General features: G+C 36.6%; 2 protein-coding genes across 3 annotated transcripts in view; one reads left to right on the top strand and one right to left on the bottom strand.

Annotated features, from left to right (window-relative positions):
• LOC118733124 overlaps positions 1-25963 on the top strand; it is a 35369-nt gene extending 9406 nt beyond the window's left edge. Inside the window, exons 1-6 of one of the 2 annotated variants that reach the window (XM_036462358.1) lie at positions 12947-13370; positions 22407-22557; positions 22624-23083; positions 23141-23600; positions 23674-24073; positions 24138-25962. In XM_036462358.1, the coding sequence (XP_036318251.1) occupies positions 13304-13370; positions 22407-22557; positions 22624-23083; positions 23141-23600; positions 23674-24073; positions 24138-25497 (2898 nt within the window). In that variant the 5' untranslated portion in view covers positions 12947-13303 and the 3' untranslated portion in view covers positions 25498-25962. Of the gene's footprint in view, positions 1-12946; positions 13371-22406; positions 22558-22623; positions 23084-23140; positions 23601-23673; positions 24074-24137 lie in introns of those variants that run through there. The other variant, XM_036462359.1, reaches the window with a different exon arrangement.
• LOC118734468 (pancreatic triacylglycerol lipase-like) overlaps positions 25540-27261 on the bottom strand; it is a 4293-nt gene continuing 2571 nt past the window's right edge. Inside the window, exon 7 of the mRNA XM_036464187.1 lies at positions 25540-25626. Coding sequence (XP_036320080.1) covers positions 25540-25626 — 87 coding nt within the window. The remainder of the gene's footprint in view (positions 25627-27261) is intronic.

The raw sequence follows: 27261 nt of genomic DNA, 5'->3' as shown, positions 1-27261 counted from the left end.
TCCAGAGCACTTTACTTGTAGTACTCTCAGGACATAGCAATATATTTGGCTTTGAGATGGTAGGCGAGCTTTGCAAGGAAAGGGGCTTACCTTCCAATTTCACCGTCTTGGAAGATGTTGGGTAAACCCACCTGCAAGCTTAAAGAACAATAATCATATTATCAGAAGAAGATAAAAGAGCGTAACGTCTAGACACCTGCAATGCGATAAAATGTATGGCGAAAACATAGAAGATATTTTCCAATACATAGGTCTGCTGGCAGATCACCACATTTATAGTAGTTACACGGAAAGGCTGGGTGTGTTAAAAATTTATTACTTCCTAGTTCCTAGTTAAATTATCCGATAGTAAAAAACCGGATTATTCGATATCCTAAAAATTAAGATTTCACCCTAGTAGTTTATCTATTCCATGCTTCAAAAATTTGTGCTGACGGTCAATGCGCTCCAAATTCACCAAATCACGCTATATGCTGCCTTTATTCGCATTTGCTGGTATATATTTGCACATACACACCTACATACACACAACAATTTCAAGTGGCTTTATTTTTTGCGAAAAAACACTATCTGCGCCGATTAAATATTCTAGGCATGCAAGCTGTACTTCAGGCAATACCAAAATAATAAATCGATGCAGTGAAATACATACATACAATTTAATAAAAATTCAAAAAAAGTAACAAGCCACGGGCCCATATTTGACGCAGCAAATATAACACACATACACTAAAAAAGCAAACAAAGTTCGTTGCTTAAGTCTTTTGTTTTTGCATTTATACGCCATAGCCGCGCTTCATATTCGTAGTTTTTTGTTTTTTTTTTTTAATACGAAACCGCTATTGTTATTGTCCGGCATTGCGAAAATAATGACAACAAAACGATAGTTGGCGTGAGTCGGCAAGCGGACGAACTGTTGAAATATCAGTAATGCGGCAATTTTTCTTAAATTTCTCAACATACTACTCGTATGTATCTCAGTATTTTCCTGTGTTTCGCTTCTTATTGGTTTTACATAAGCATCTTATGAAATTCTACACAACTTTGCTCTACTTTGTATGTGCTTTTGTTTTAGATTCGTTAGATTTTAGTAGTATCTAATAAGTTTGTTTGTTTTTTGCAGAATTGCTTTTGTTAGAAAACCTATTTTTCTGACCAAGCGCTTGAATTGTATTTTGTTGGGAAGTGTGTGTGGAGTGAAGCGGATATTCTGCTTAATTCAGATACATTTACATCCGATTATTCGCATTAGCGGAGTGTACGCGCGTTCTTTTATGAAAAAGTAGCACATTACCGCTTCCACATTTCAGATTCATCAGCGCACTGGTGAACACAAACACTTACATACATACATACATACTACTTTGAAGTGAAGCGCTGAAATGTAAAGCATTAACGAGTATTTGGGTTAATTTGCGGCAAAGATGACCATCACGGCTTTGGTCAGCATGAAATAAGAAAATAAATAAAACACTAAAAAAAATGTAATGCCAGTATGTACATGAATGAATGAAAAGACGAAGTCAGCAAAGCCTAAGCAAAGCTAAAAACAATTATTAACGCCAACAGCAGCTGCCAAAAGCGTCACTTCGCTTTGGTGGTTTTATGCTCTTTAACTTCAAAAATTCAAACTTTGACTTAGAAATGACTTTTTTGTTTTTCTTACTTTTACTACAAATTTCTTTGCTTATTGTACACATTGTTGTTGTTGCTGCTACTTGAGTTTTTTATAACTTTGTTTTTTTTTGGCAATAATCCACACACTTTCTAAGCATCGCGCCTTAACTCGTACTTTCTCCGCTTGCGTTTGTGTGTGTGTGTGTGCGTTTATTGTTATTTTATATTCAACTTAAAGAACCCATCACTAATGACATGTCATCACCCGTTTTTATAACTTTAAAATGTATGTGAACGGAAAACGCATTTTTGCCCAAGGCGATGGTTGGCGAATGGAAGTTTTCACTTTTGGAGCTGCTACTGAAAAATATTCACTTCCTGTTCGGCTGTTGCTAATGATTTCGAGAATTCGTGCTATTTTATATTTGAAAGTAAAATCTTGTTTGGGCGTTCAAAGAATGCAAATTTATTGGAGCAGAAAAAATTTGGCTGAAAACTTTAAACTGAATTTTATTTGAAATAGTTAAATATTTTAGAAACTCTGGAATAAAAGAGCCCTTCTTTTTTAACTATCAAAAGCGTGAGGTCACGCTGTTGTTGTTGCAGCAATCTCGTGTTTAATGACAGAAAATAATATTTGCGATTTATCAAGTATGGTGTTTTCCATTTTTGACAAAACTTATTACGTTCACATTTTTGAATACAAAAAATGTGCGAAAAAATGGACACTGGACTTTTGCTAGGGCTATACTCACAGAAATCATTGAGGTATAGTTTTTTTTAAGTTTGTATTAAGCTTAGTTAGGTTGGGTGTGCAGCTCCGATAAAATTTCACTCGAGGGCCACAGAGGCCCATGATATTGCCCAGAAGAGGGTTTCTCATGTCTATTCCTACATATTTTTAAACCGTCTTGATTTCCTAGCGAATTATAGTAGACCCTCAAATGGAGTTTTCCAGTTTTCCATAAACTGTGGAATCTCTCGACGAAATGGTTCACCAAGAATTTGAGGCGCTTGCTCCGGAGTACGGAGTATTTACAATGGAAGTGTTTGACGGATTCTTTGCCTCTTTTATATCTACAGCTTCTGCAGAAATCGTTATGCGGGTATAAAACCTGGTGAACATGTGGTCAATGGCCTAGTGTTCCGTTACTATTTCTCTGAGAAGCTTAGCCTTTGGCCTTGAGCGCCTTAGTAAGCATCGCGATCTTCCTTTATCGAGGAGAGATGGAGAGTGAGTGGGATATAGCGCAGGTATGCAGATTAGTCCGTCTGCTATTGCTAGCTGCTCTGATAACTCGGAATTATCTCGGGAATTAACTAGAGTTAATCCGGATTTAATGCTGCAGCTAATCCTCAAAATGAATACGGTTCTGGAGAATTTCCGGTGACAACACTGAGCAAAACACAGACTTTTAAACGATCTTAAGGGTTCATTGCATTGCATGAGAAATTTTTCGTTGCATTGGTGGCAGAATTTCTTATGTCAGTAAACTACGTTTAATCGCCTACAATCCTACCGATTTTCCTTGAAATTTAAAAACTGCAAACTTATTAAAAACGTGCGCCTTTTTTGGATTTTCTAAACAAACGTTAAAGATAATCACTTCATCGAACTTTTTCTTGTCTACACCGTGTCTAAGTAGCTTAAAGTAAAAAGTAAAGATCCATTGCTTAGATAGCGACTGTTCTACATAAATCCACATACAACAATTATGTACATATGTATATACATGCTTGGCATTGATTGATGCGTTTATAAATGCACGAATGCATTAGGATTTCTTAAGAATAATGAAAGTGAAAGGCTTTATCAAAATAACATGAGAATTCAATTTTACTTTCATTGTCTTCGCAAGAAATTAATTTACGGAAATTATTTGACAAAAATACCTATGAGGGCGTTTTCCCCTACTAACAAGCATCATCCATTAGCAAGCTTGTCAAAATTTCACATTTCCAGCTGTATTTCTAGCTCGCTATTGGCACATTTTCAGCTCGCCACTAATAAATATTTGTTGTCATAAATGGAAAGCTGTCATTCAATTGCATTGCATTGCATTCACTTATCTACTTATCTACTACATACGTACACACTTTAACTACACTCACATATTTGTCAGCGCGAGATTGATCGTTTACCAATTAAGTAATATTGGAAGAGTTAGTAATAAGCTATATTTGGCTGACTATCAACAGGCTAAGTTGGTTAAAGAAAAAATGAGTTGTAAGAAAATTGCAGCAAGCTATCTAAAGCCACAAATTTTCCCTCTCTTAAAATTTAATCAGAAAAGATAGCTAAATTGCAATTTTTTTTGCCACAAGCGAAAGCAAAATTATAGCAGAACAATCAGAATAATCTGGCTGCGAGGTAGAAACCCCATTTCATGTCTACAATCATTTTGATAGCTTTTTAAGCTTGATTGCTTTGCTTCCCTGTGCGAGAAATATTTCGATATTAACTCAGCACAGCTGGTAAAACCTGCAATTAACGCTCACTGACCTACTCCACTGCGATGAAAAGGAGTTACAGTAAACAGTCGAAAGCTGTGGCAAAAGCCAAAAGAAATAGCAGCAGCGGCGGCACCAATTCAGCTGTTGGCGCGAAATTCGCATTTATTTTGTAGACAGCTGTCTGATGGCTGATGGCGGCAGTAGAAATCGTTCGTTCGTGAAGGGTTACAATGCCAGCAGTGCTGAAAATTTTACAAGTTAAGTGTGGCTTTGTGTAGGTATGAATGTATGAATGTTGTAGGGCTAAGTGGAAGATGGTCGTAGCTCAATGACGTCGATAAGTTCGTACTCGTATATGTATGTATTTAAATGTAATACATACCAACAGCTGCAGTCAAGGTGTTGCGACGCTTAATGCGCCAAGCGTGATTATTTTAACATTTGTTGTTGTAAGTCAACATACAGGTACATATGCTGATATGCTTCGGTTGACCTCAAAGCTTTGAGGTTAAAAATGTGTGTGCTGCTGTGTTTTGATCAACGGACCATTAAGTAAAGAAACTGAAATACAAATACACAAAAAAATGATGAATATTTCAATTGACAAACAAAAGACTTAAGCAACGAACTTAAAAAGTTGTCAGCACCAATTTTATTAATTGCTATGTTGTTTTTTTTTTAATATCTTGATTGCCGATGAATTGTTTTTGAATGCTTGCTCATCTTTTTTGTCTCAATGACGTTTATCAATTGCAAATACATTCACTAAAAAAACACAAAAATGCAGAAAGTTATTCACATCTTAAACAATGCTATACAGATATTCACAGACAGTGACTCAAGTGAGCGTTCACAATTTGAATTGTTTTTTTTTTTTAAATATACTTAAGTTTTGAGTCATGAAAAATTTTCTTTATTAAGCTCTTGGCCCAGCAAATAGAGTTTTTTTTTATTAATTTTTGAAAAAGTTTTCATGATTTAAAATTTAAAGGCCAATAACCAAAAATAATGACTTTTTAAATTTTTAGAAAAGTGAAATTGATTTTGTAACTGAAATCCTACAAAAAAAGTTTTATATTTCATAAAAGATTAAAAAAATGCCAACAAATTTTATAAAAATTTTTAAACTGAATCTTTGAGTATGCAGGTTTAAAGTAAAATAAAGTGTACGAAAAAATATATCAAATACTTTCATCAAAATTTTTAAATTTTTATCCGAGTTGTTAGAAAATTTTTGCGTGTGCAGTTTTAAAGCCCATGAAATTCTGAGGTAATAAAGTACAAGTTCAAAACAGGGAAAATTCGCATCGAACTTAATGTTTTCTTTTTACATACGCCTTTGTGCAGTTTTTTCATATAGGCATAAATATCTTATGGAGAAGAAAAATTGCATTTGTTAGAGGGGAAAATTACAAAAAACCCGTTATAAAAAAAAATGTTAAAATTAATATGAATGTTTGCCACTCTAATCTTGAACTTTATAATTCCTAAATTTCATAGGCTACCCAAAAATGTTTTGTTTAATTCTTCTATTTATTTATTTTTTTTAAATTTAAAACTTTGAACTACAAGTTTTTTACGAAAGAAACTATAGTTTTTGGGGTGAAAATACATGAAAAACATTCTTGCAGGTTAAAAATAAATCCCATTGTGATCGATTGCTTGAGTTACTGTGTGTGTGTTTAATTTTAGTGCACGTATTTCATTATTATTCATTATTCATTTTATTCCGTTATTCATTATTTATTTACCTTTTTCAATGACAAACAATTTCCTAAAAGAGTGCAAACGATGATATATAAAAAAATTTAGTTTAAAATAAAAATGCGAAAATTGCCACTAGCAACAACAACCCATTAACAAATATTTGCTCAGCATCTTAACGGCTAAGGTTAGCCGCACTAAAGATTTTGACATTGAAGATCTCATGTTAGAGAATTAAGTGTATGTAGTTAATAGCCTTTTTATGACCTTGGTATATAATTGAATTAGTGTCAATTAGAACGTTGCTCCGATATCGCATTGCGCTATGTACATGTGTATGTGTGGCAATATCGGGATTACCTTTTTAGTTTCGGGATTCGCTTTACTTACTATTTCCTCTATTACGAAATTTCGTCCTAGATGAACTCGTCTTCATTAGTCAAGGCCTTGACATGGTAGGCTATGTGGATGTTTTTGTAAACTGCCCTGCATGCAATCGCAAGCAAAAAGCCCTGTGGACTACAAAGAAATATTGCAAGAGCAAAGAATTTCACTAAAATTATTACTGTACCATTTACTGCGTGAAAAAAGTCATCTATGCTGGAACTTAACAGCATTAACAGAACATTTGGAGAGAATTTTTCCTACATTTACCTGAAGAATTGCAACTGCGCAGCCACCACAATCACGTAGAATTGCTGAAGATTGCATCAATGTCTCCTCGATCTACAAAGGAATTCATTCTTTGCAATGTGATGATACCGACTCTGCAGAGACTGAAATTCGAAGTGTTCCAGTATTATACATATCCTGTTTACCAACATTTTTTCACATGAACTGTAAACGTTTGGACATGTTATGGGTATGTCCTCAAAATGAGTCTATTATGACAATCAAAGAAGGAAGCCAATGTGAACTCAGCCTCTTCTTTAGATAAAGTAAGCTACCAGCGAGTTGCCAATTACAGATTGAACCTCTAGTCCCTACGTGGGAACAACTCGTATCTGGAAATTCTTGGCTATTTTCAATGCCAACGGCACAAAACATCGAAATCAAATGCGCTACTAATAAAACAGAGGCAAAACAAGAGAACCAGGGCATCATACAAATTCCGCCTAGATGCCAGATTCGAACAGAAGACGTGCTATTCCGGAGTGAGGATACGCATACAGATGAAGTCTGGCGATTTCACTTAACATTGCAAACCACTCCAAAAATCGGTGCGGTTCGGTTCAGTGGTTCCATTTCTTTATGCCAAAGTATATAAATATTAAAAAAATATGACAAATCCATAATATAAAAATTAAACGTTTTGTTATTGAGATAAAAATTAAATATCCACATGTATAGTGGTGGAAAAATATAGGGACGCGACATTTTATCAAGTATTGGCTTTTTTCTTTTCTTTTGTTTAATGTTTATTTTTTTAAACCATATACACCCAATTTTCAAACTTTGTGCAAAAATTATGAATATTCTGTGCAGTTTCATCTAAAACTTTTTAATAATTTTTTTGCGGTATCTTAAGTTCGCTTTTAGGTATTTATTGTGAAAAAAATTTAAAATGAATACAGCTATTTTTGAGATATTTCAAACTCGTCTAGTAACGAATGGCACTGAATTGAGACAAATATTTTGAATGAAGGTATTAACTCTTTTCCTTCTTCTTTGGATATTCGTAACATACACTGCCATACATATGTAGGCATAAAAGATGCAATAAAATACACCAGTGAACATTTATCGTCTATTATTGGACCAACGAGACTGCTGCTTTTCGTTTTTGAAGAAATGCATTGAATGACCGCCTGACGCCACTGTTACCCAAATATAAGTTACGGAGAAAAAACAGGCCAGGATTTCCAAAGAAAATGTCAATAGAAAAGTGCATCCCGAATTTTCGAGATCGATACAACCTTAACATCTCTAGAGTAGTTATGAGCACGCATGCATTATCTTATTGAAATAAATAATAAACACTTACTGACACACATTACACCTCACCACAGCGAGTAAACAAATAAATGCAGCACAATCCGACACGAATTGTGTTATTCTAAGCAGGTCAGTGTGTATGCATGCACACAACTAAATAGATATGTACTGACATATAAAAAATGGCACACACAAATGTTCACACATACGGACGTACATAAGCATGCATATATGTAGTATAAGTGTTCATTTGTATGTTATAAAAACGAATAAAATAAAAATAAAAAACAGCGTTTGTAGATAACACAATTTGTCTGGCGCGTGTCTGTCTATGCTATGCCATGCTCACATAACAATGCCACACGCTCTGGCCACAAATGAAGCATAATCGAATACTTCCGGCCGGTGAATGAAACCGAATTCGTAATCGAAACTAACTAACGTACAGATTATAGTGAACAAAAAAAGCGATAGCAGGTGGTGGGGCACAAAAACAAAAGAAGACAAGACAAGACGGCCATGACAGACGAAGAAGCGAATGAACTTCAGCTTTTATTACACACATATTGTATCTGGATATATAACAAACATATGGCATACATATGTGGGTATGTATGTATGTAAGTACTATATATGCATGCGATTGTCTAAGAGGAAAAGAAATGTGCATGCTCTTACGCTGCTGGATATCTAATCTAGAGGATATTTATGTGACTTGATGCAGTAAACTTGTATTTTCATACGTGCATACTGACAGATGCTTACTGACAGATGCATACTGACATACATATGTGTATGTGTGCACAGAAGTATAAACATTAGTTTAATCGTTTTTTTGTTCGAATATACCATAACATTTATTACATTTATTTGTCAACAACAGTTACTGTTGCATGCTGTTAACACAATTATAAATATTTTACAAATATACAGTGTACATGCCAGCATACTTACATATGTAGTGTATGTTGCTAATTTGATGTTAATCAGACAGTCTGCAGTCGGCATTTGAGTTAAGCTTGGCGGTCGATTGGTTTTTAGTTTAAAATGCTGACATAATTGTTTAGCGAATCGGCAAAATCGGCAGAAGAAAACCGAAACCGAAAACTTTTAAACAGCGCTGAGCGGATGAATGTGATCAGTGTTGCCGTTGTGCTACTAATGGCGCGATTTGGCACTTTTTAAGAGCCAATACCCTTTGACCCGACTTTTTGAAAATTTAGATTTTTTGACCCTTTTTCAAAATTAAATAAGTATGTGCGACTTTTGCCCCTTTTCAGAGATTTTTTAGGAAATGTTAACAGAACTATGCTATGAAAATATATATTTCCTCCTGTAAGTTCAAAAAAATGCGTCACTTAAAATTTTTTAAAGGAAATGCAACTTTTCTCCTTGTAGCAACTAGATTTATGTGTATGTTTGCAACCCTGTTTTGTGCAAATCTTGTCCCGCTATTTTCTTTTTAAATTCAACAAATTTATTCTTTTACTAGTAAAGAAGGGTAAAAATAATATGGTGACCCTTTTCTTAGTCAATGACTCTTTTTTTGCGACTTTCTGAAAATTCTCAACACGGCAACACTGGATGTGATTATGCATGGAATTTTTGGCATGGGAATTTGGAAGCTCAATGATGCCAAATTACATTTGATATTGATACCAATAACGATAACAATTAATATCGATAAATATTGATAAAAGTCGCAAAAGCGAAAATTTCGTTATTTAATTTGACAACAATATCGATAACGATAACCCTAACATGGCCTACATACAACTAAATAAAATGTGGTTCCTTTAAATTTATCTATATGCCGATACTGATAGCGCTAAACAGCCAGATAAAGATATTGGAAAATATCGATATATTTAAATATGTGCATCGATGAATATGTGCTTTGGAAACAAAATCGATAATAAGGTCTTAAATACAAAAAATAGGGCTAAAATACAAAAACTTCGATTCCAGTAAATTTGTTGATATTTCGATACTGGTAACGATAAACAAATGCATATACCGATAACGAAGCTTGTTGTTCAACTGCTATAAATATATGTACATACATACTATAGTACATAGTAGACCAATCTTATTTAAATAGTAATTAATTAAATCGATTACACGTGCTTTTCATGTTCACTAAATACTTTTGTTTTTTTCCATTTTCTTTTGCAGCGTCAAAAACTACAAAAAACTTAAAACTATACAGCAAAAGCGGAGCAACTAAAATTTTTATTTAAATTTTTCCCGCTTTCCCATATATGTACGCGTATGCGCATACTCACATTTATATGCTTTTGCATTTAATTGCCACAACATTGCGGTGACAGTTGTGATTGGAAAAAGTGGATGACTCAAAAATGCTTAAACACGAAATTATTGAACTACATAGTTACTAAATCCGATTGGAAAACTAAAGAAACTTGTTATCTGTCGCTCTTCGATTTGCTTGTGGCCTTAAGCTTTAAATATGTAGTGACCGCCACAATCATACAAACTTACCACCAACTTATCTACATAGCTTGGCAAGCCAAATTTATGAATGAAGCGAGTGCGCCGCACGCTTGTAGGTAAGTGGGTGCTTTTGCCACCAGTGAAAGCAGTGCAAAGAGATGAGCTGGAAAATTATTAAAGAAAAAGAAGAAAAAAAAAAAAAACAAAAACAATACACTTTTGCCAATAGATTTCGTGGTTGTGATAAGCAGTGGCGTATCAAGAGCGTTCGCTGCACGCTGTGGTGAACGGAGTGAGCAGCCTCAGCGAGCAGTTGAGTAACTAGACACTAGAGTACTAACGAGTCAGCGAATTCGGTTTTGCTTGAGCTTCGTGAAAGTCACACGTCTCACCGCAAATGGTCGAACCAATGCGTGGAAATGAGTATTGGTTGGTTGAAGTAAACTCTGGCAGCCGGCGGGTTGGCTGTGTTTACAGCTCATTCAATGTTTTAGTTGCAAATAGTAAGCGCGGTTTGCTAAAAATCGGACGGATATAAATGCTGTAGGCGAACGAATACGATTTTTGAAATAATATAGCAACATTTAAAAGTGAGTGATTACGGACGGATTAGTTAAAGAATGATTAGTTAAAGAATATTGATGTCAATCAACCTGATTCGGTAAGGTACTGAAAAAATATGAAAGAAATCTTGTTTCAAATGAAAAGTGAAATTTTTTTATGGGACTGCCGAGTAAATCGAAATAAAATGAAAAGATAAAAATTTAATATAAATTTAAATGAAATAAAGATACGCCGAAAATTTTGTCATTCGGCTATCTAATACAAAATTTTATAGGCACATTTTCAAATAAGGTAGTGTCAAATCAATAAAAAACCTTCTCGCATTTATTACTTCACTTGGTATAAATTCACCGTAGTTTCACTAAAGAAAAAGAAGTGTCATAGTTATAAAAACTTAAGTCGAAAATATCCTGGCTTAGTTTGTTAGATTGTGTTGGTCAGGTGGCATTTGAATTTACTTAATTTCCCCTTTGACGCTATAATTGTTAGCCTGGGATGTCTCTCTTTATCCCTCGCTACGATTCAATGCGAAAATCCCTACTTTTTTGCTTTTGCAGCGTATGAGTGGTAGATTTTTTCTGTGCAACACACTGGGTTTGGCTAACGTCTCGTCAAAACCCCGCCCAATTAAAAAGACCATAAAGCCTCGAATGAGACCCCCTTTTTTTGACGACGACCACGGCAAACGTCCAATGGACTATGATTTGAGGGTATGCACCTGGAATATCCGGACCCTTATTGGGTTGGTGCCTCTGTCCGGCTGGTTGATGTCCGTGGGAAGACCAAGGCTGACATCACCGCCATCCAAGACGTAGCAAACAAGCGCAATTTTAGATATTGGATTTGTGCTGGGAGAGGGACTCCGTTAACTCCGAGTTCACCCCGGCGGACGAACGTCTAGCCGCAATCCGCATCAAAGCCCGATTTTTGAACATCTCGGTCATATGTGCGCCCCTCCTCCTAGACGATCCAATGCAGAGAGGATCTTCCCGTTCCTCTGCTACCATCAACTCATACCAAAGCAAATACATACACCCAGGAACGGGGAGATTTGGGCTTCTTCTCCCATTTGTGTTGTACGTCGCGTAGTTATTACACAAATGGAGGTACCTACAGTTTAACGTCGCCTTCGAACGGCCAATGGCTTTTATGAGAACCTTTATTCAAGGCAAAGACACACTCGCAGGTTTGCTATTGCCATTTCCCTTTTTTGATGCTGCTCGGAACAGGGATAGAACTTAGGTGTTACAGAGTAGTAGCTCGCTACAAAGCACTTAATTAAGAGCTGTCTTAGGTTCTCACCTCAGCCGTCACGAAGTAATAAATAGAAAAAGAAAAAAATCGCTTTTGAGCTTCGGTCATTAACTTTCTGTGATCCTCGAATAACCGTGCTTTGCTATCCATATTAGAGTCTGGAGGCTTCGGCAAAAAATATTAAAAACAACAGTATACTATAAGCAAATAAAGATGGTTAGATTCAGAAGGAAAACATAAAAATTTATTAAAAATTTCCACTACTCCCCACATCAAATTTTTGTTAATAGGTTAATAAATAAAACCTAAATCTGTCGAAATGAACATAAGCGTGAATAAATATGAAAACTTCAGAAAACAAATTTCAGCAAATACAAAGCGTAACTACTAAAATATCTAATGTCAATATATTTTGTGCAAAAATCAAACTTTGTCTTCGAACCGTCTAGTACCACGACAAGCCTACCACAATGCCGCTGCCAAGTGACTCTATTTCAATGCAGTAAACGCAATCGATTAAGTAATAACATTTAACGGCAATTTACATAGGTACATATATACCCGAATAAACCAAACTCCAAAAGCACGCGATTTTCAATGTAAACAAACAATATACATACACACACACAAACTCACCTGCATAGCACAACAAATGTGAAGCTACTTACTACCTTCCTTCCTTCCTTGTTTTTTACCCTTTCCCTCACGACTACAATAATTGCGCTAATCATAAATGCACATACATAACTGGTGGCAACACTCTGTGCGCCTTCACGCCGGCGCAACAGCAAGTGAAAGTGAATTTGAAACCATATAACAAAAAAAAAACAGACCACAACACAAAACTACGAAATCGTTTGCAAAGCGAAATCAACTAATAAACAAAAAGAAAAAGACCAATAAAAGCAAAGAAGCAAAAAAAAATTAAAATATGCGCCTGCGTAAAAGCATCGCACTTGTAAACTGAGAAGTGTGTGAATTTTTATGTTTTACTAAATACAAGTTGCTGTGCGGTAAACGCACTAAATGAAATGCTTGGGAATAAATAATAAATATCAGCTGCAGTGAGTTTGAACTAGTAAAATATGTGCGAAATTTTAAGCGTAAATATGCAAATAACGAGGTGGTGATTTATAATGGCGTGGTGATGCATCGCAAATTTTTGCTAAATAGATTTCATTGTACATATGTAGTAGATTATTTTCCCTGTCACATTAGCTCTATTACATTGTTGGAATTTCCTGTTTAATGTACTTTTACTTTGTTAGCAGCAAAAATTTGATTGCAACAACTTGCCAGCGCGTTAGCAGAGGTGCGTAACATGAAGAAGAGGAATCTGCTGTTAAAGCTATGTGTACTGCTGGCAGCGCTGTCGTGGCATGTGGCAGGTAAGTGAATCTTAAAAAAAAAAGAAAAAGAAAAGATATGTATGTAATTATTTCTCTGAATATTTTAAACAAAACCTTAAACACTTTATCGGTATTGGCTGCAATGGCGGATTCGCAGTTAGAAGACTGAATCCATTTCTGAAAAAAGTACATTTCTTTATACCCAACTACTTTCGCTGCCTTCTTGTCAAGCTTAAAGTAGCTGTTGAAAGTGGAAGGTGCAAGCGGTTTTCAAAAATCTGTCAAGCTCAAGAATTTCCAAAATTGTTTGCAGAAGTAGTTACACTTGCATGTAAAGTGACTTTCCATTTTCAAATTTACTAAAAATGCTAAAATAAACACAAAATATTTAGCCACAAAATGTCTAATGTAGTAATATTAAAATAATTCATATCAGCAGAATAAAATAGTTGCAAGTATATATTTTTAATAATTCATTCAATATCTTTATAATTCGCCAAAAATCGCATCACATGGCAACACTCGATTGCTTTGACAGCACTTTCAGCAGAAATTAAAATTGCTAGTGCAGCACGAGCAAGTGGAAATAATTTCTCAAACTCTATTTGCGCTCATTCAGTTACATTTATACCTTGCAATTTTTATTTCCGCAAATTTGCAAACAAGATTTTTTGAGTTTTTACACAGGGTAGCGAACTTTCTGCATTGCCTTGTCTTTAGGCATGGGTTAAACTATTGGGGTAACCCCAATATGATGGGTTTCAACAATTTTCAGACGAGCTTCTGGGCAGATCGATCCCAGCTTTGCACTCTTCCAGAGAACTGATATGGTCACAACATCTGTAAATGACGGGACCAGATCCCGGTTCTCTTGCTTCGCTTCTAACACGTTTTTGCCAATGCGATCGGGTCCAGGTCGCAAGCATTTTGGCTCTTTTCGATAGCTTGTTGGCACTTAGCGGATTTCCATATATTTATGTAAGTGGGTACGGTATCACTTGTTGTGTGCCTTCGTTGCAAGCTCGATGGTACTTTAGCTCTAGTAGGTGGTTGCTCCTGTCAGATGCTTTTCATTTTGTATCCATAATTAGGACCACGAGTGGCGGCCATCGTACGCCTGCGTAGAGTGCCGGTCTAATCGGGTAAGACTGAGAAGGCCCGAAAGTCTCCCGATACAGGAAGCACTCCGTTCGGGACTGGACTTTGTCCAGGCTTGCCTGATACTCCATGCAATAATGAAATCTGCCACCGAAAGTAGAGACGAAAGGGTCTGTACGGGGATTTTTAGTACGATAAATATGACAGGTAACTTAAATCGAAAAATTGGGCAGTGAATATGAAAAAAAATAATTAAAAGGATTGCATATAGAATACAGTAAACAAATTTTTTGAGACATAATGGCTTCGTCAGAATAGGTAATTTTCGTACGGTTCGCTAAAGGATGAAACTCACACTTAAGTAGACTGTGTGTGTTGGCATAGAGTGCGTCGGATTGGCAACCCTAGCGTCAACGGACCTAACGCTCGTTGGCCAATATTCAACTGTCTCGGTCTGAGATTTTTACCAGAATTTTCCTTCCACTTTCAGAATTTTGCAGCTACAAATTCCTCGAAGCTGCTGCTGCTTGGATAAAAATGTAGTGTGGAGTCCAACCTAGAAGCGACGCTAAGGCCGTGGTTGAACTCCTTCTCATCGCACCTGTCACCGATAGTAGAGCCATTCTTTGGAGTTTGTTCAGACTAAGAATAAATAAGTTACAATCGGACGGACTATAGTTAGGTATAGCCATTACATTAATTTAGCGTTAAAACCCCTTGTACTTGCCCATTCTTTTAAACGGTACCAGAACAGCCTTATGCGGCTGATACGGGTTTATCAATTTCAGATTCCTTATTTCGTTCGTACAAACCTGTTCATTTTCTACGTTATCTGTAGCGCATGCCATTCTTTTATTCTGCCTTTACTAATTTTTCTTACTTTGACAGTTATGTGTACAAATAATACGGTTTGCTGCATTTTGGTAAGCGCATAAACTTTCGTAATAAATACACGCTAACAATTAAAACCAATAATAAAGCAAAAATATTATCTGCAAACATACATACAAAAAACATAGTTTATATTACATAACGATTTGCACATACATATGTATGTTTATTTGTCACCTATAACTCACTGTTGTTGTATGGCATTGTTAATGATTATATATACATACATACATACATAGTTATTGGGCGGTAAAACCATTTCGCGTGCTGGCTGACATAAGAAAGAGACAAAAGGTATAAGTAAATCTTGAATAAACTCACATAATCGTGACGGCACGAAGGTGTAAAAAGTTTAAATTATAGTACGGTAACATATTTGTGTACACACATTCGCACAGACATATGTGGAATGAAATTTTGAAAAAGGTGCCAATTGGAAAAAGCATTAAATGATGAGCGCCAAGCGAAGAGTTCGACGGTTCGATCATGCAAAGCCTTTAAAATATATTAAATACTTAATTAGCATTTCAGTCGTAACTTCAGTTTACTGTTTGTTGTGTCCAATAATTAACGAGGGGTTGTACACAGTGCACGCGATGTATGTAAAACATTGTAACTGTTAATATAAAAATTGCACTGACATGCAGCATACATACATACATATTTTCCTAAACGTGTCAGCCACTAAAAGATCAGTTAGTGATAAAATAAAGTACTTCGTGTTCTCTAACAATTTTCAGCTATGCATTGACTAGGGATGTTTCGAATGTCATATTTTTCACATTCGCGAATGCAATACTACTAAACTGTAATTAAAATACTCACTAAATTAGTAAAAATTAGATATGAATTTTTGCAACCGAAGCGTTGAGTCACCCTTTAAATGATAGCAAGTTTAAATAAAAGTAAAGACGAATTAATCTGTCAGACATTCATTGATTTCTTTTAAATCGATTTATGATTCGCATTCGCTTCAAATTTTAACAGCTGCACAGACTTTACCGTAATTTACTTTTTATGTAGCTTCAAAGAAATAATATGTAATAAATATGTACAAGTACTTACTTATACTGTTATCTGCATACGATTAAATATTTACTATTGTCAACAAATCTATTAAATTGATTGATTATAATTGAAGCGAAGTTTTAAAATAAGTAGGTATAGTTATACGTACATACACATATACATTAGGATAATCCCAAAATACACAAGAAAATAAAATTTTTTTAAATTTTCTACTGGCAAGCTGCTGGGGAATGATAGCAAATGGAGAAAAAAAGGCTATGCTTTTATTTGGAAACTGAAGAAAATAAGCAAGAAAAGAGAAGTTTTAAGCGTTTAGATAAGCACTAAAACATTAGTAAATATTATTGCAAATATGCTCGAAAAACAAAAAAAAAAATCCAAGTGCAATGGACAATCAAGTGTTGCTTGATATTCTCAAATAATAGATATCTGCGCTGGTCGTTTTAAGCTTTTTTTTTGATTTTAAATTTTTGTATGCAAGCACTTGGACGAATAAGAAAAATGCCAATAAACGTCAATAAAAATTTTCTTAAGTAGTATGGAGCATGATAAAAATATAGTAAGGTAGAACCGCTGAGAGTCACTTTTGAAATTCTTGACGTTTCCAAACAATTTAATTTTTAAATTTACTCACAAACTCACACACACATTTTCATTTTCAATCTCAAGCAACAACAATTTCGAACAATTTCAATTTTTTATTTTCACTTTTATATGATTTTAAAATGTTGGCAAACTTCAAAAAAAAAATCATGGCCGACAAATTGAGAGAACGGTTCTACCTTGCTATGTTTTTATCATGGTATGGAGATCATAAGAAATTTTCCACGCTTTCTACTACGGTTTTCTAAAGCTTTTTTGTGAAGAGCTCTACGCTCCCTTATTTTCAACAGAAATATATGCCCGTTCCATTATTTCGCAAGGAAAAGGTGAGGCAATTGTTTTGTTTGCGTTAGCTATCGCGAACGCTAGCAGAGTAAAGTTACCGCTCGCAAAATGTTTCCGAGTGATTTGAATTGGTTGTGTTTCGTTACTCTGTAGGTGCAAAACTAAACAATACCGAAACGTTTGCTATTGTTTGTTTGCGTTCTCTGTAAGGTACAAATGCACATTGTGTTTGGAAGCTGAAAACGTCGAAGGTAGTTTTTTCGTCAGAGTTTGTTCGTCAAATAACTGAATTAAAACATTCGTATCGCGCAAGAACATCCACTTTTTTGTTGAGAAGACTGCAAGAAAAACTTTCTAACTTATTTTCGCCTATTCTGAGTAAACATCCAATTAACAACAAAAATTCACAAGGCGAACTTAGCACAGTGCGTAGGCAACTGGCTGAGTTAGTGGGATCATCGGTTCGAATTCTACTGAAAGAAGTCTGATGAGGAAATAGCTATCACTTCTACCATTTTGTCAAATTATTGTTGCTTTTCCATAATAAGTTTTTCATTAAAAACGGCCTCAAGCTCAATAAAAATTGTTGAATATAATTGTTATAAGGCCATAAAATAATAAAAACAAATATCAAATTAACTTTAAAAAGTGTTTGCATTCCGAGCAAAGCTCGGCCAACCTGGTACTGGTGCCATTGGAGCTTAGAAGCATTGCATGTATTTTATATGAAGAAATGTAGTTTTTGTAGAACTGCTACAAAATCGTTAAAACAATTATTTTTTGACCGTGTAAGAATATTTCCCTTAAGAAATCACTAACAAAAAAAAATATTATACATATTTACTTTTAAAATTAAATTTTTTTTATAGCCGTTAATATTATCTTTTTATACAAAATATTTTGTTATTTTATGTGTTCGTAGCCGCACAACGCACGAAAAGCCCAACGGATTAGCTAAATTAATTTTTTAATATGCTTCGTAATTTTATTTTGTGGAGATTTCTGAAGGAAAGTACTCGTATTCGATCAAAAGAATTTATTTTTTCACCGATTTTATTTCTTTTTTCCATTTTCTTTAATTCTGGGGGTGGCTGGGGAAACCACTTTGGACAACCCTAATATTCATTTATATGTGTGTATACATATGAGTTTTTTTTTAACACTAAATGACCAGCAGTTGACCAACAATTAATAAAGAGATATCGCTTTTGCTCCTTTGTCTGGCGCTATGACCTCTCGATGCTATGTCGATGAGTATGTAGCGGATTAATTGATTGTTAAGATTTTTATGAATTTTAAAAGAGTCAAGTTGTACTTGCATACAGTACTTGTATAAAAGGCATACAACATTTACGATTACAGAAACATTTGACAAATGAGCAAAAACTGAACTGTTTTCTGTTTTGAAAATAAACACAATCGACGAAGTCTTCTTTGTATTTATCGCGCTTGGAAAAGCGTGGGCATATATAGTTTCTCCTACACACTTTCCTCAACAAGCCTAGTAACTCGCTAAAATCTAAAATGCTTTAGAATTGTTATGTTTAAAATCAAGCAAATTCAGTAAATTCACGTTTTTGTTGGCTAAGTGAAGGAATTCTACTTCCTCTTTAAATTTACCTTAGTCTATGTACATAGATATATATATATATACATATATATATATATATATTTTAATATAGTTCATTCTAAAACTTTGTTCAAAATTCAGGAAAATTCAATAAATTTACATACTAATTTGCAACTTTCTATTCAGATTTTCTTGAAAAATTCTAGGTCTGCAGTTTCATAGCCCATTCAATTTTAGTATAATAAAGTGCAAGCTTGAAGTTGCTAGAAAGTAGCGTTGATTTTTGGCAATTTTTTTAGCTCATTTTCTTCATACAAAAAATAATGGCCGTACATACTTTGTATGGAAGAAAAAAAATTGCCAAAAATCAACGCGATTTTCTAGCAACCTCAAACTTGCACTTTGTTATACTAAAACTGAATGAGCTATAAAACTGCATACTTAGAATTTATCTAAGAAATCTGGATAAAAACTTGCAAATTAGTATGCAAATTTATTGAATTTTTCTGAGTTTTGCACAAACTTTAGAGATTTTATTTCTATGATTTTTTGTGTAGAATGAAATATATTTTTATATAAAATTATTGAAAATAAATTAGAATAGAAAACTTTGCACATATTGCGGAAAATCCACTGTGCCAATACTTTTGCTCGTCACTGTATGTACATATATGTACTTAAAAATTATTCAGCAGCTCAAAAGTCCTTAGTTCATTGTTGAGTACAGTTTTTTATTTTTTATTTCGCATCTGCTGATCATTTATCACTGACAATTATGTACTTAAATAGTTAAAAGGCAGTAATATATTTTATGATAATAGCAATGCTGGATTTGTACCTCGGACAGCGTTAAATTCATAGCGATAATTAAAGTAACACCAAATGTGAAATGAAATGACTTAATTAGAAAATTAAACAAACAATTTATGAAAGCACTTGAGGTGACTAATTTGGTGAAAAAGAAATGAAAATACCTGCGCAGTTTGCGTGCCATTTTTTTTTTTTTGTTTAATTACTCATAAAGTCTTTATTAAGTACAACTTCTGAAGTACGTGCAATGAGATGTCTGTCTATTCTAAGGCTTGAGATGAATGGTATGTTTATTACAACGTCACTTAAAGCAATTCGTTGTTCATATTTTTGCTAAGTGTTTGGCCGAGCTTCTTCTCCACTTTGTGAGAGATGCCTTGATTATGAAAAAAATCGACTGGATATTATCGATGTAAGTTCAGGCCCGAAAATTGTATGGCTGAATATCTTAGTTTTCGTGTGATTTTTCAATCTCATTTGGGAAAGCGCTATTTAATCGCCACGGTACAACCGATAGCCAAGTACGATGCTGGTCGTGTTTGGAAATGGATATACTTAGTTTTATCGAATTTGGTTAAGAAAGAACAATGGAGTGATCTAATGGTGCACCAAGCGACGACAAAGAGCATACAAAGAGACTTTGTACATTGAAACACAAGTACTTAAGTCGAAAGATCACTAAAAAGACGAATGGCAGAAGCACTTGTCTATGCTTAGTAGCCGAGCAAAGAGACAAGCGACTTGACTTAAAATTACACCTGGATGTCAACGAAGCAGTAGAATTCTCTGCTTGAAGACTATTATAAGTATAAATGTGAGTTTTAAGAATTTAGGTTTCTATTGTTACTAACGGTTGGAACAAACGGTATTGCTCAACTTCATATTTTTTTGTTGGAACTAGGCACAGAAAACACGCGTTCAGAAAATAGCACTCAGACTACATGCCGTCCGTTGTACTGTTTCCATGTCCCATTTAATCTGTTTTAAATCTGTACGATTTACGAAGAGCTCAGGTGTTCATCTCTCAATACGTCGCGGCCAAATGCTTGCTTAGGCACAAAATGTATTCCACCGTCTCATCCTCTTCAAGTCAAAAAACTAGACATACCCTTCTGAGATTGAGGGAGACATGAGTTTTTCTCAACTGCAGCCCCTCTTTGTCTCTCAGTCATTGCTGAACGAAGTATTCATCCAGTTTATGATGGTAGCTTCGATGGCCGAAGCGGGGAGTACTATAACTTGTTGCGGACCGAAGAATGCTTGCTCTGAGCCAACTCTGGCCAAATGGTTAGACGTCTCATTACAGGGTATTGCCGAGTAATCCAGAGTAAGCTTGTTATGTTCGTCAACATACTTTAGTCGAGACTTGCATCGCCGAACTAGCTTGGAAGGAGTTAGAAAGCTGCCCAATGCCTTGAGTGCAGTTTAGCTATCACTGCAGACAGCTCCCGTACAGCACACGGTAATAGTTCTTTGAAGTTTAGCAAGCAGACTTCCCGCGCTATTCATTGAGAGTCTGCTCCACCATACCGCCACTGACGCATAGCTGATTAGGGGTCTGACCATATAGGATTCCCTTGGGTGATAGACCTCAGGTTTTTCCAAAGACCTATTTACATTGCCAAAAAGCTGCCAATGCTTTGGACTTCTTGTGTTCCACGTGAGATTTCGATGATAGTTTTGTATCCAGAATTACTCCTAGATACTTTACTTCGAGAAGTTTGAATTGTGACTCCTTTCAGTGTGAGGGGAATGAAACCATTCGAAACTTCTCGTTCTAGTGAAGAGCACAACACCAGTTTTAGTTGGGTTAGCGGTGGTTCTATTTTCATCACACCATGTGTCAATCCTTCGCGCAGAGATCGGCCCGTGACTGGACAGGTCACCTCGTCCGCATAGGCTTAAGCCTAGATATCAGAGTGATTAAGAGAGACAAGAAGAGAATCAAATACCAGGCACCAGAGCAAAGGGTTAAGCACACAACTGTGGGGGCAGTCCATGCTAACTCTGCTCGTGACATATTGACCCTCTTCTTCCTAAATCCTTATGACACGTTGCGGCAGCATTGAATTTCATATTACACATTTCTATTAGTTTTGCGGGAAACCCAAAATCAGGCTTGAAATAATATTTCGATCCCCACCTAGCAGTTCTTTTTAAATGGTAGATTTACTAGGGCTCAAGCCATACTGATAAAGTCCAATCAGTTCAACGACGGTGGCTTTGGTCTTTCACACAACACACGCTCGGTAAGACCTGAAAGCCGAGGTTAAGAAGGCTGACCACGCGGTAGCAGTCGCGTTTTGCGGTGTTGTCTTTGTTGTGGATTGGGCAGAGCACAGTTAAGTTGCAGTTATCGTCGTCATTGACTGGGCGTTCCATTTCATTTTAATTAGGTTCTGAGCATCGGTCACTTGGTCGTCTTAGTTGCTCTTACGAGTATTTAAATTGTTCTTGAAACCTGCCTGAAGTCGTCGTGAGTTATTCTAATAAATTTTTTCAACTTGAAGAGCGATTTTTTTTGAAGGTACGGGAATGGTTACGCTATTGAAGCACCTACACACTGTATGACAAAGACTGGTTATTCCATATTATCATTTACATAACTCCCTTGTGCTCGATTGTGATGACTCGCACTTGTAAGTTCTTGTGTATAATAAAAACTAGTACACACTTGGCCATACTTTTTCAATATTCTTATTATTAAGTAAAAATTTACTATACTTTTTGAACTAAAGTTATTCTTTTAATTGTAAATAATTCTTCTATTTAAATACCACCTTCTCCAGTTTGCTCGGTGGTGTCTACGACAGATGCATTCGATGATGCTTTAGCTGAAACATTCTCCAAGGGCTTTGCGAATAGCACGGACTTAGTACGGGCTGTACGAGAGTCAATACGACAACACGAGCTGCTGCAGCAACGTAATAAACATAGCAGGTATGTACATAAATATTATTTTACAACTCGGTTGCAATATGAACAATACAACGATCTCTCCTCCAGATCCAAACGCGCCGTCAAACGTGTTTGTTATGGCGAACTCGGCTGCTTTGAGGACTCCGGCCCTTTCGCTTACTTGGAAATGTTGCCCTCGCCACCGGAAGACATCAACACCAAGTTCTATTTTTACTCCACAAAAAATCGTTCCGAGCGACCACTTATGGAGTTGCCTTTCCTCAATATGACCGACACATTTGCTAGCGTCGCAAGCAGCTCCCATTCGATACGACGCAGAGCAGGCTCAGTGAATGATACAGCCGCCACAGACACTTCAGCTACAACCACTACAACTACAACGACAACAACAACCACTACACAGCGTAGCGTCTTCAAAAGCACTCCATTGACGCTGGACGAACTGCATGGTTTCGATGAGCTCTCGGTGCGTGTTATTGTGCACGGCTTTGGTTCGGCCTGTCCGCATGTGTGGATCTATGAAATGAAGACGGCTCTAATGGCGGTGGTAGGCTATTGTCTGCGATAGTTTTAAGGTACAAATTTAAATTTGATTTTCTTGCAGGAAGACTGCATTGTTATTTGCGTGGATTGGGAGAACGGCGCCACTTTTCCGAACTACGTGCGTGCTGCAGCCAATACGCGACTGGTCGGCAAGCAATTGGCTATGCTTCTGCGGAATTTGCAAGAGCATAAGGGTCTCAACTTTACCAGAACGCATATAATTGGTTTCAGTTTGGGTGCGCATGTGTCCGGGTTTGCCGGCGCAGAGCTGCCGGGCTTAGCGCGAATTACTGGTCTGGATCCGGCAGGTCCGCTCTTCGAAGCACAGCACCCAAAAGTGCGTTTGGATAATACGGATGCGGAGTTTGTGGATGTGATACACTCGAATGGTGAGAACTTAATACTCGGTGGCTTGGGCTCGTGGCAGCCGATGGGACATGTGGACTTCTATCCGAATGGTGGACGTGTGCAGACGGGTTGCTCGAACCTATTCGTGGGCGCAGTGACGGATTTTATATGGTGTAAGTGATTGGAAAGCATCCTATTTTTTTTTTGTTTTTAAGCATTATAGCATTATTTGCCTCTTTCCTATAGCTGCTCAAACAGCTGACGAGGAAGAAGGTCGCTCGCTTTGCAACCATCGACGTGCTTATAAATTCTTCATCGACTCTGTAGCACCACGCTGCATGTTCCCCGCTTATCCATGCAAAAACTATGACGACTTTATTAAAGGCGAATGCTTTCCATGTGCACAGAACGACGAAGACATCGCTGAAGGTGTGCCACGATGCGGCAATATGGGCTACTATGCAGATCGTTCTACGGGGCGGGGTCAACTTTATCTGCTGACACGAGAAGAGGAACCATTCTGTGCACATCAGTTTAAGCTGGAGATATTCAACTCTTTCAATGATCTGCCGCTAAGGACCATTGGTCGCCTAGAGGCCACGCTCGAAGGCGAAGGCGGTCTGAACGAAACATTCAAGATATCAGAGTGAGTTCTTTGTTATATTTACGCTGCTTATGGTCTAACAATCACCCTTAATCTTTTTTTGCAGGAAAGATGACTCAGAATTTTTCGCTGGCGATATTGTTTCGAAAATCATTGTGCCACACCCGGCTTTGGGCTTTCCAACTACACTTAGTTTACACTACAAATCATATAGCGGTTGGCTGTCCAAAGGCCTGCCGCATTGGGATATCGATAAGGTAGTGTTAACAGACAGCTTTGGTCGCAGCCACTCACTGTGTAAGCCTTCAACAAAGCTCTCATCCGGCACACCAGTGCGCCTCAAACTGCTCTCGGGAAATTGTGAACTGGAGAATCAAGAGGAGTACGGCACTTATAATGTGCCCACCACTTCGGTGCCGGACTCTAGTGGACAAGAGAGCGCGGACAATGCGGAAACCGATAGCATAGATGCCGCCAAGCAAAGCAAAGATTACTTTAATCTCGGTACCAGTTTTCGACTGGACCAGAATAAATCATATGTTGACAACGATCTGCCATGGCAACCTATTTTCGAGGGTTCCAACGCGCTGGACAAAGACGTGGGCGAGTCGAGTCGCAGTCTTTCGGTTGAACCAACTGAAATCTTCGAACCAATTCTGAATGATCGTCGTCTTGGCCTAAAGAATGCGCGTAATCTGCAAGAATTTGGTATAACTACAGAAGAGATAGTCGAACCTGTTTTAAAAGCGACCACGCCACGTGTAAAAAAGGCAAAGGAAATAGTTTTTACCGAATCACCGTTAACCACAAAGAAACCTGAAATCATCAAAATAACACCGCTAGCTGTACGCAATGAACCTGAGCTACCCAAGTCTACTTCACAAGACGAAGCCATCACCGTGCAGTTGCTGCCCTTCCGGCTCGGTGATTTGCTTCAGCGCGCCGAACGCTATGCACGAGAGACACTATTGCCGTTAATTTCTGTGCAGGCACCGAAATTCTTCGGCTTCAATGTCGGTGGTTCAACGACTGTTGGCAGTGATGAGTCCGCTGCGCTCAAAGAAGAACCACGTAAGCCACGCTACATACCACGCTTTGAAGAAGCTTCTTTTTTACGCGAAAAACGCGTAGAGAAAAATCGCACTGCACGCAAGCCGATAACAGATCTCACGCCAGCCGAATCGAGAACGCAACGTAACATTTTCAAGCTGATAAGATCGGATCCAAAGGAGGCTATTGCGAAGGCTACTCATGGCACTACCAGTAGTGTGCTCCGGCCAGCGCAAAGGCGTGCACTCAGCGATATTACTTACTATACAAATATAATGCTTCCGGAGTCGCGTGCTTTGCGGCCGGAAGATCCCAGCTATGAGCCGGTATTCATAGAATTACCCACCTATAAGCCAAGCAAGGCAGCGCGTAGCACGCAAGGAAACGAAAAAGAGGTGGTTGAACGAAAACCTTGAAACTTTGTCTCCGGTGGTGGAAGGTGTGTGAGTAGAAGAGCACTATTTGCAATTTGTGGAACTGCGTGATAAGTCAAACTGAAATGCTATACTATTGACGATCTCTACGTCCATTGCTGTTTTCTTAATCTGAAAATATGCACCCATCGGGAGATTCATCATAATTTTTTTTTTCATTTTTGAAAATGCTCGTTGTCTTCCATTTAGCGAAAAAAATGAAAAAATTGTATAAGTAAGGAAAATGTTTGTATTTTGATCGACATTTTTAAGATCGACATTTTTACGAGTTGCATTTTAGAAATCATTAGCATAATTTCCGTGCAACCGTAGAATGCATTTCGTATTTTTCCAGAGAAGATGAAGTTTCCATCTAAATAAATTTTCTGTAAATATTTCTAATGCTATCACTGCTAGTACTCATTTAAGTTTTAAATGTATTGTAATTTATTAAAATAAGTAAAAAATTATAAATTTTTAATTATGTTATTTTTTAAGTTATGTCTAATTAAGTAAATATGTACACATTTTTTTTTACGAAATAAATTATTTAATTTTAAATGGAACAAGCTGTATTCGACTATTTTCAATTGGGGACTACATTTAGTTTTTCACTAATGCTGCCTATGATTGACACAGCTTAAAAGTCTATTCTAAACTTATAAGTTTATTTTAACAAAAAATAAAAAAAATTTCAATGAATTTTTCTTACATAAAAGTATCATGGTTTATTTGCTAATGAAATTGTTGTTGAATAAATATTTTCTCGCTTCCTTTTCGCGTTTTTTTTAAATAAAATAGAAAACAACTATCGTTTCCACCATATTTTTCTTTTTGTGACCTGCTCAGAGTCAGCTGACAATTAGTGACTTTTTTTAAGACCAGATACATGAGACAGTTTACTGAATACCAAATAGTCTCAAAATCGATGTTCACCGTGAACAGTCACTATTAGTGACTAGAGACAGCTTATTGAATACCAGGGTAAACGATAACAAAAGTAGTTTTTTTTTTTGGTCTGGCGACAGACAAATTTTTCTAAGGAGCTACGATAAGAGCTAAGCTAACATTGAGCTAATCAGCCTCATTTCGTAAGTCGTACATTAAACTAAACTGCATGACTCGACAACACTGGCATTGGAACAGGAGGAGCTTCCCTCCATCCAAATGTCTGCTTACGTAACAAAACTGGTGCTCTACAGAGTCATCACTGGAATAAAAGGGAGCACTTCATTATCCCGACTTTAAAAACGCCGAAGGCTGTCAACGCAGAAAAAAGTTTGACGCATAAATACTGGACGTAAACCACACTAATCCCTTCCGCATTGAAATTATTTTACTTGCTATCGTTTACTCACCATTTTTGAGTGAAAGCATAAAGCAAACCGGTTTGTCGTGATTTTTCTTCGTGTCTGGATATAGTCTTTCGGCGATTCCGTAGTTCGGGATTATGTATGTCGTGACTGCGTTATACAACCGGAAAATAAAAAATGTACGTGGACGACGACCTCGATGGACATAGAGGCCACAGATCAGTAGCTCAGGTATTGAGAACTTCCTGGTACCATGCTTTGTATAAAGATTTAACACGATTAGCTAGGAAATAGGGAAGTCACAAGGCATCTAAAACCGAGAAGTGGTCAAAGATGTCGCGTAGGCGAACGATGTAGGGATATGCGATATCCGAGTTGTACTTAAATGTGTAAATAGGGATGCTTCAAAGAGCACCAGTGGAGTTTTTGAGCAGAAAGCTGCAGGCTCAACGTT

Source organism: Rhagoletis pomonella, unplaced genomic scaffold (genome assembly GCF_013731165.1).
Source record: "Rhagoletis pomonella isolate Grant_MI unplaced genomic scaffold, Rhpom_1.0 Rhpom_scaffold_00002, whole genome shotgun sequence".
In the NCBI taxonomy this organism is placed as follows: Eukaryota; Metazoa; Arthropoda; class Insecta; order Diptera; family Tephritidae; genus Rhagoletis; species Rhagoletis pomonella.
This window is presented reverse-complemented; position numbering and strand designations above follow the sequence as displayed.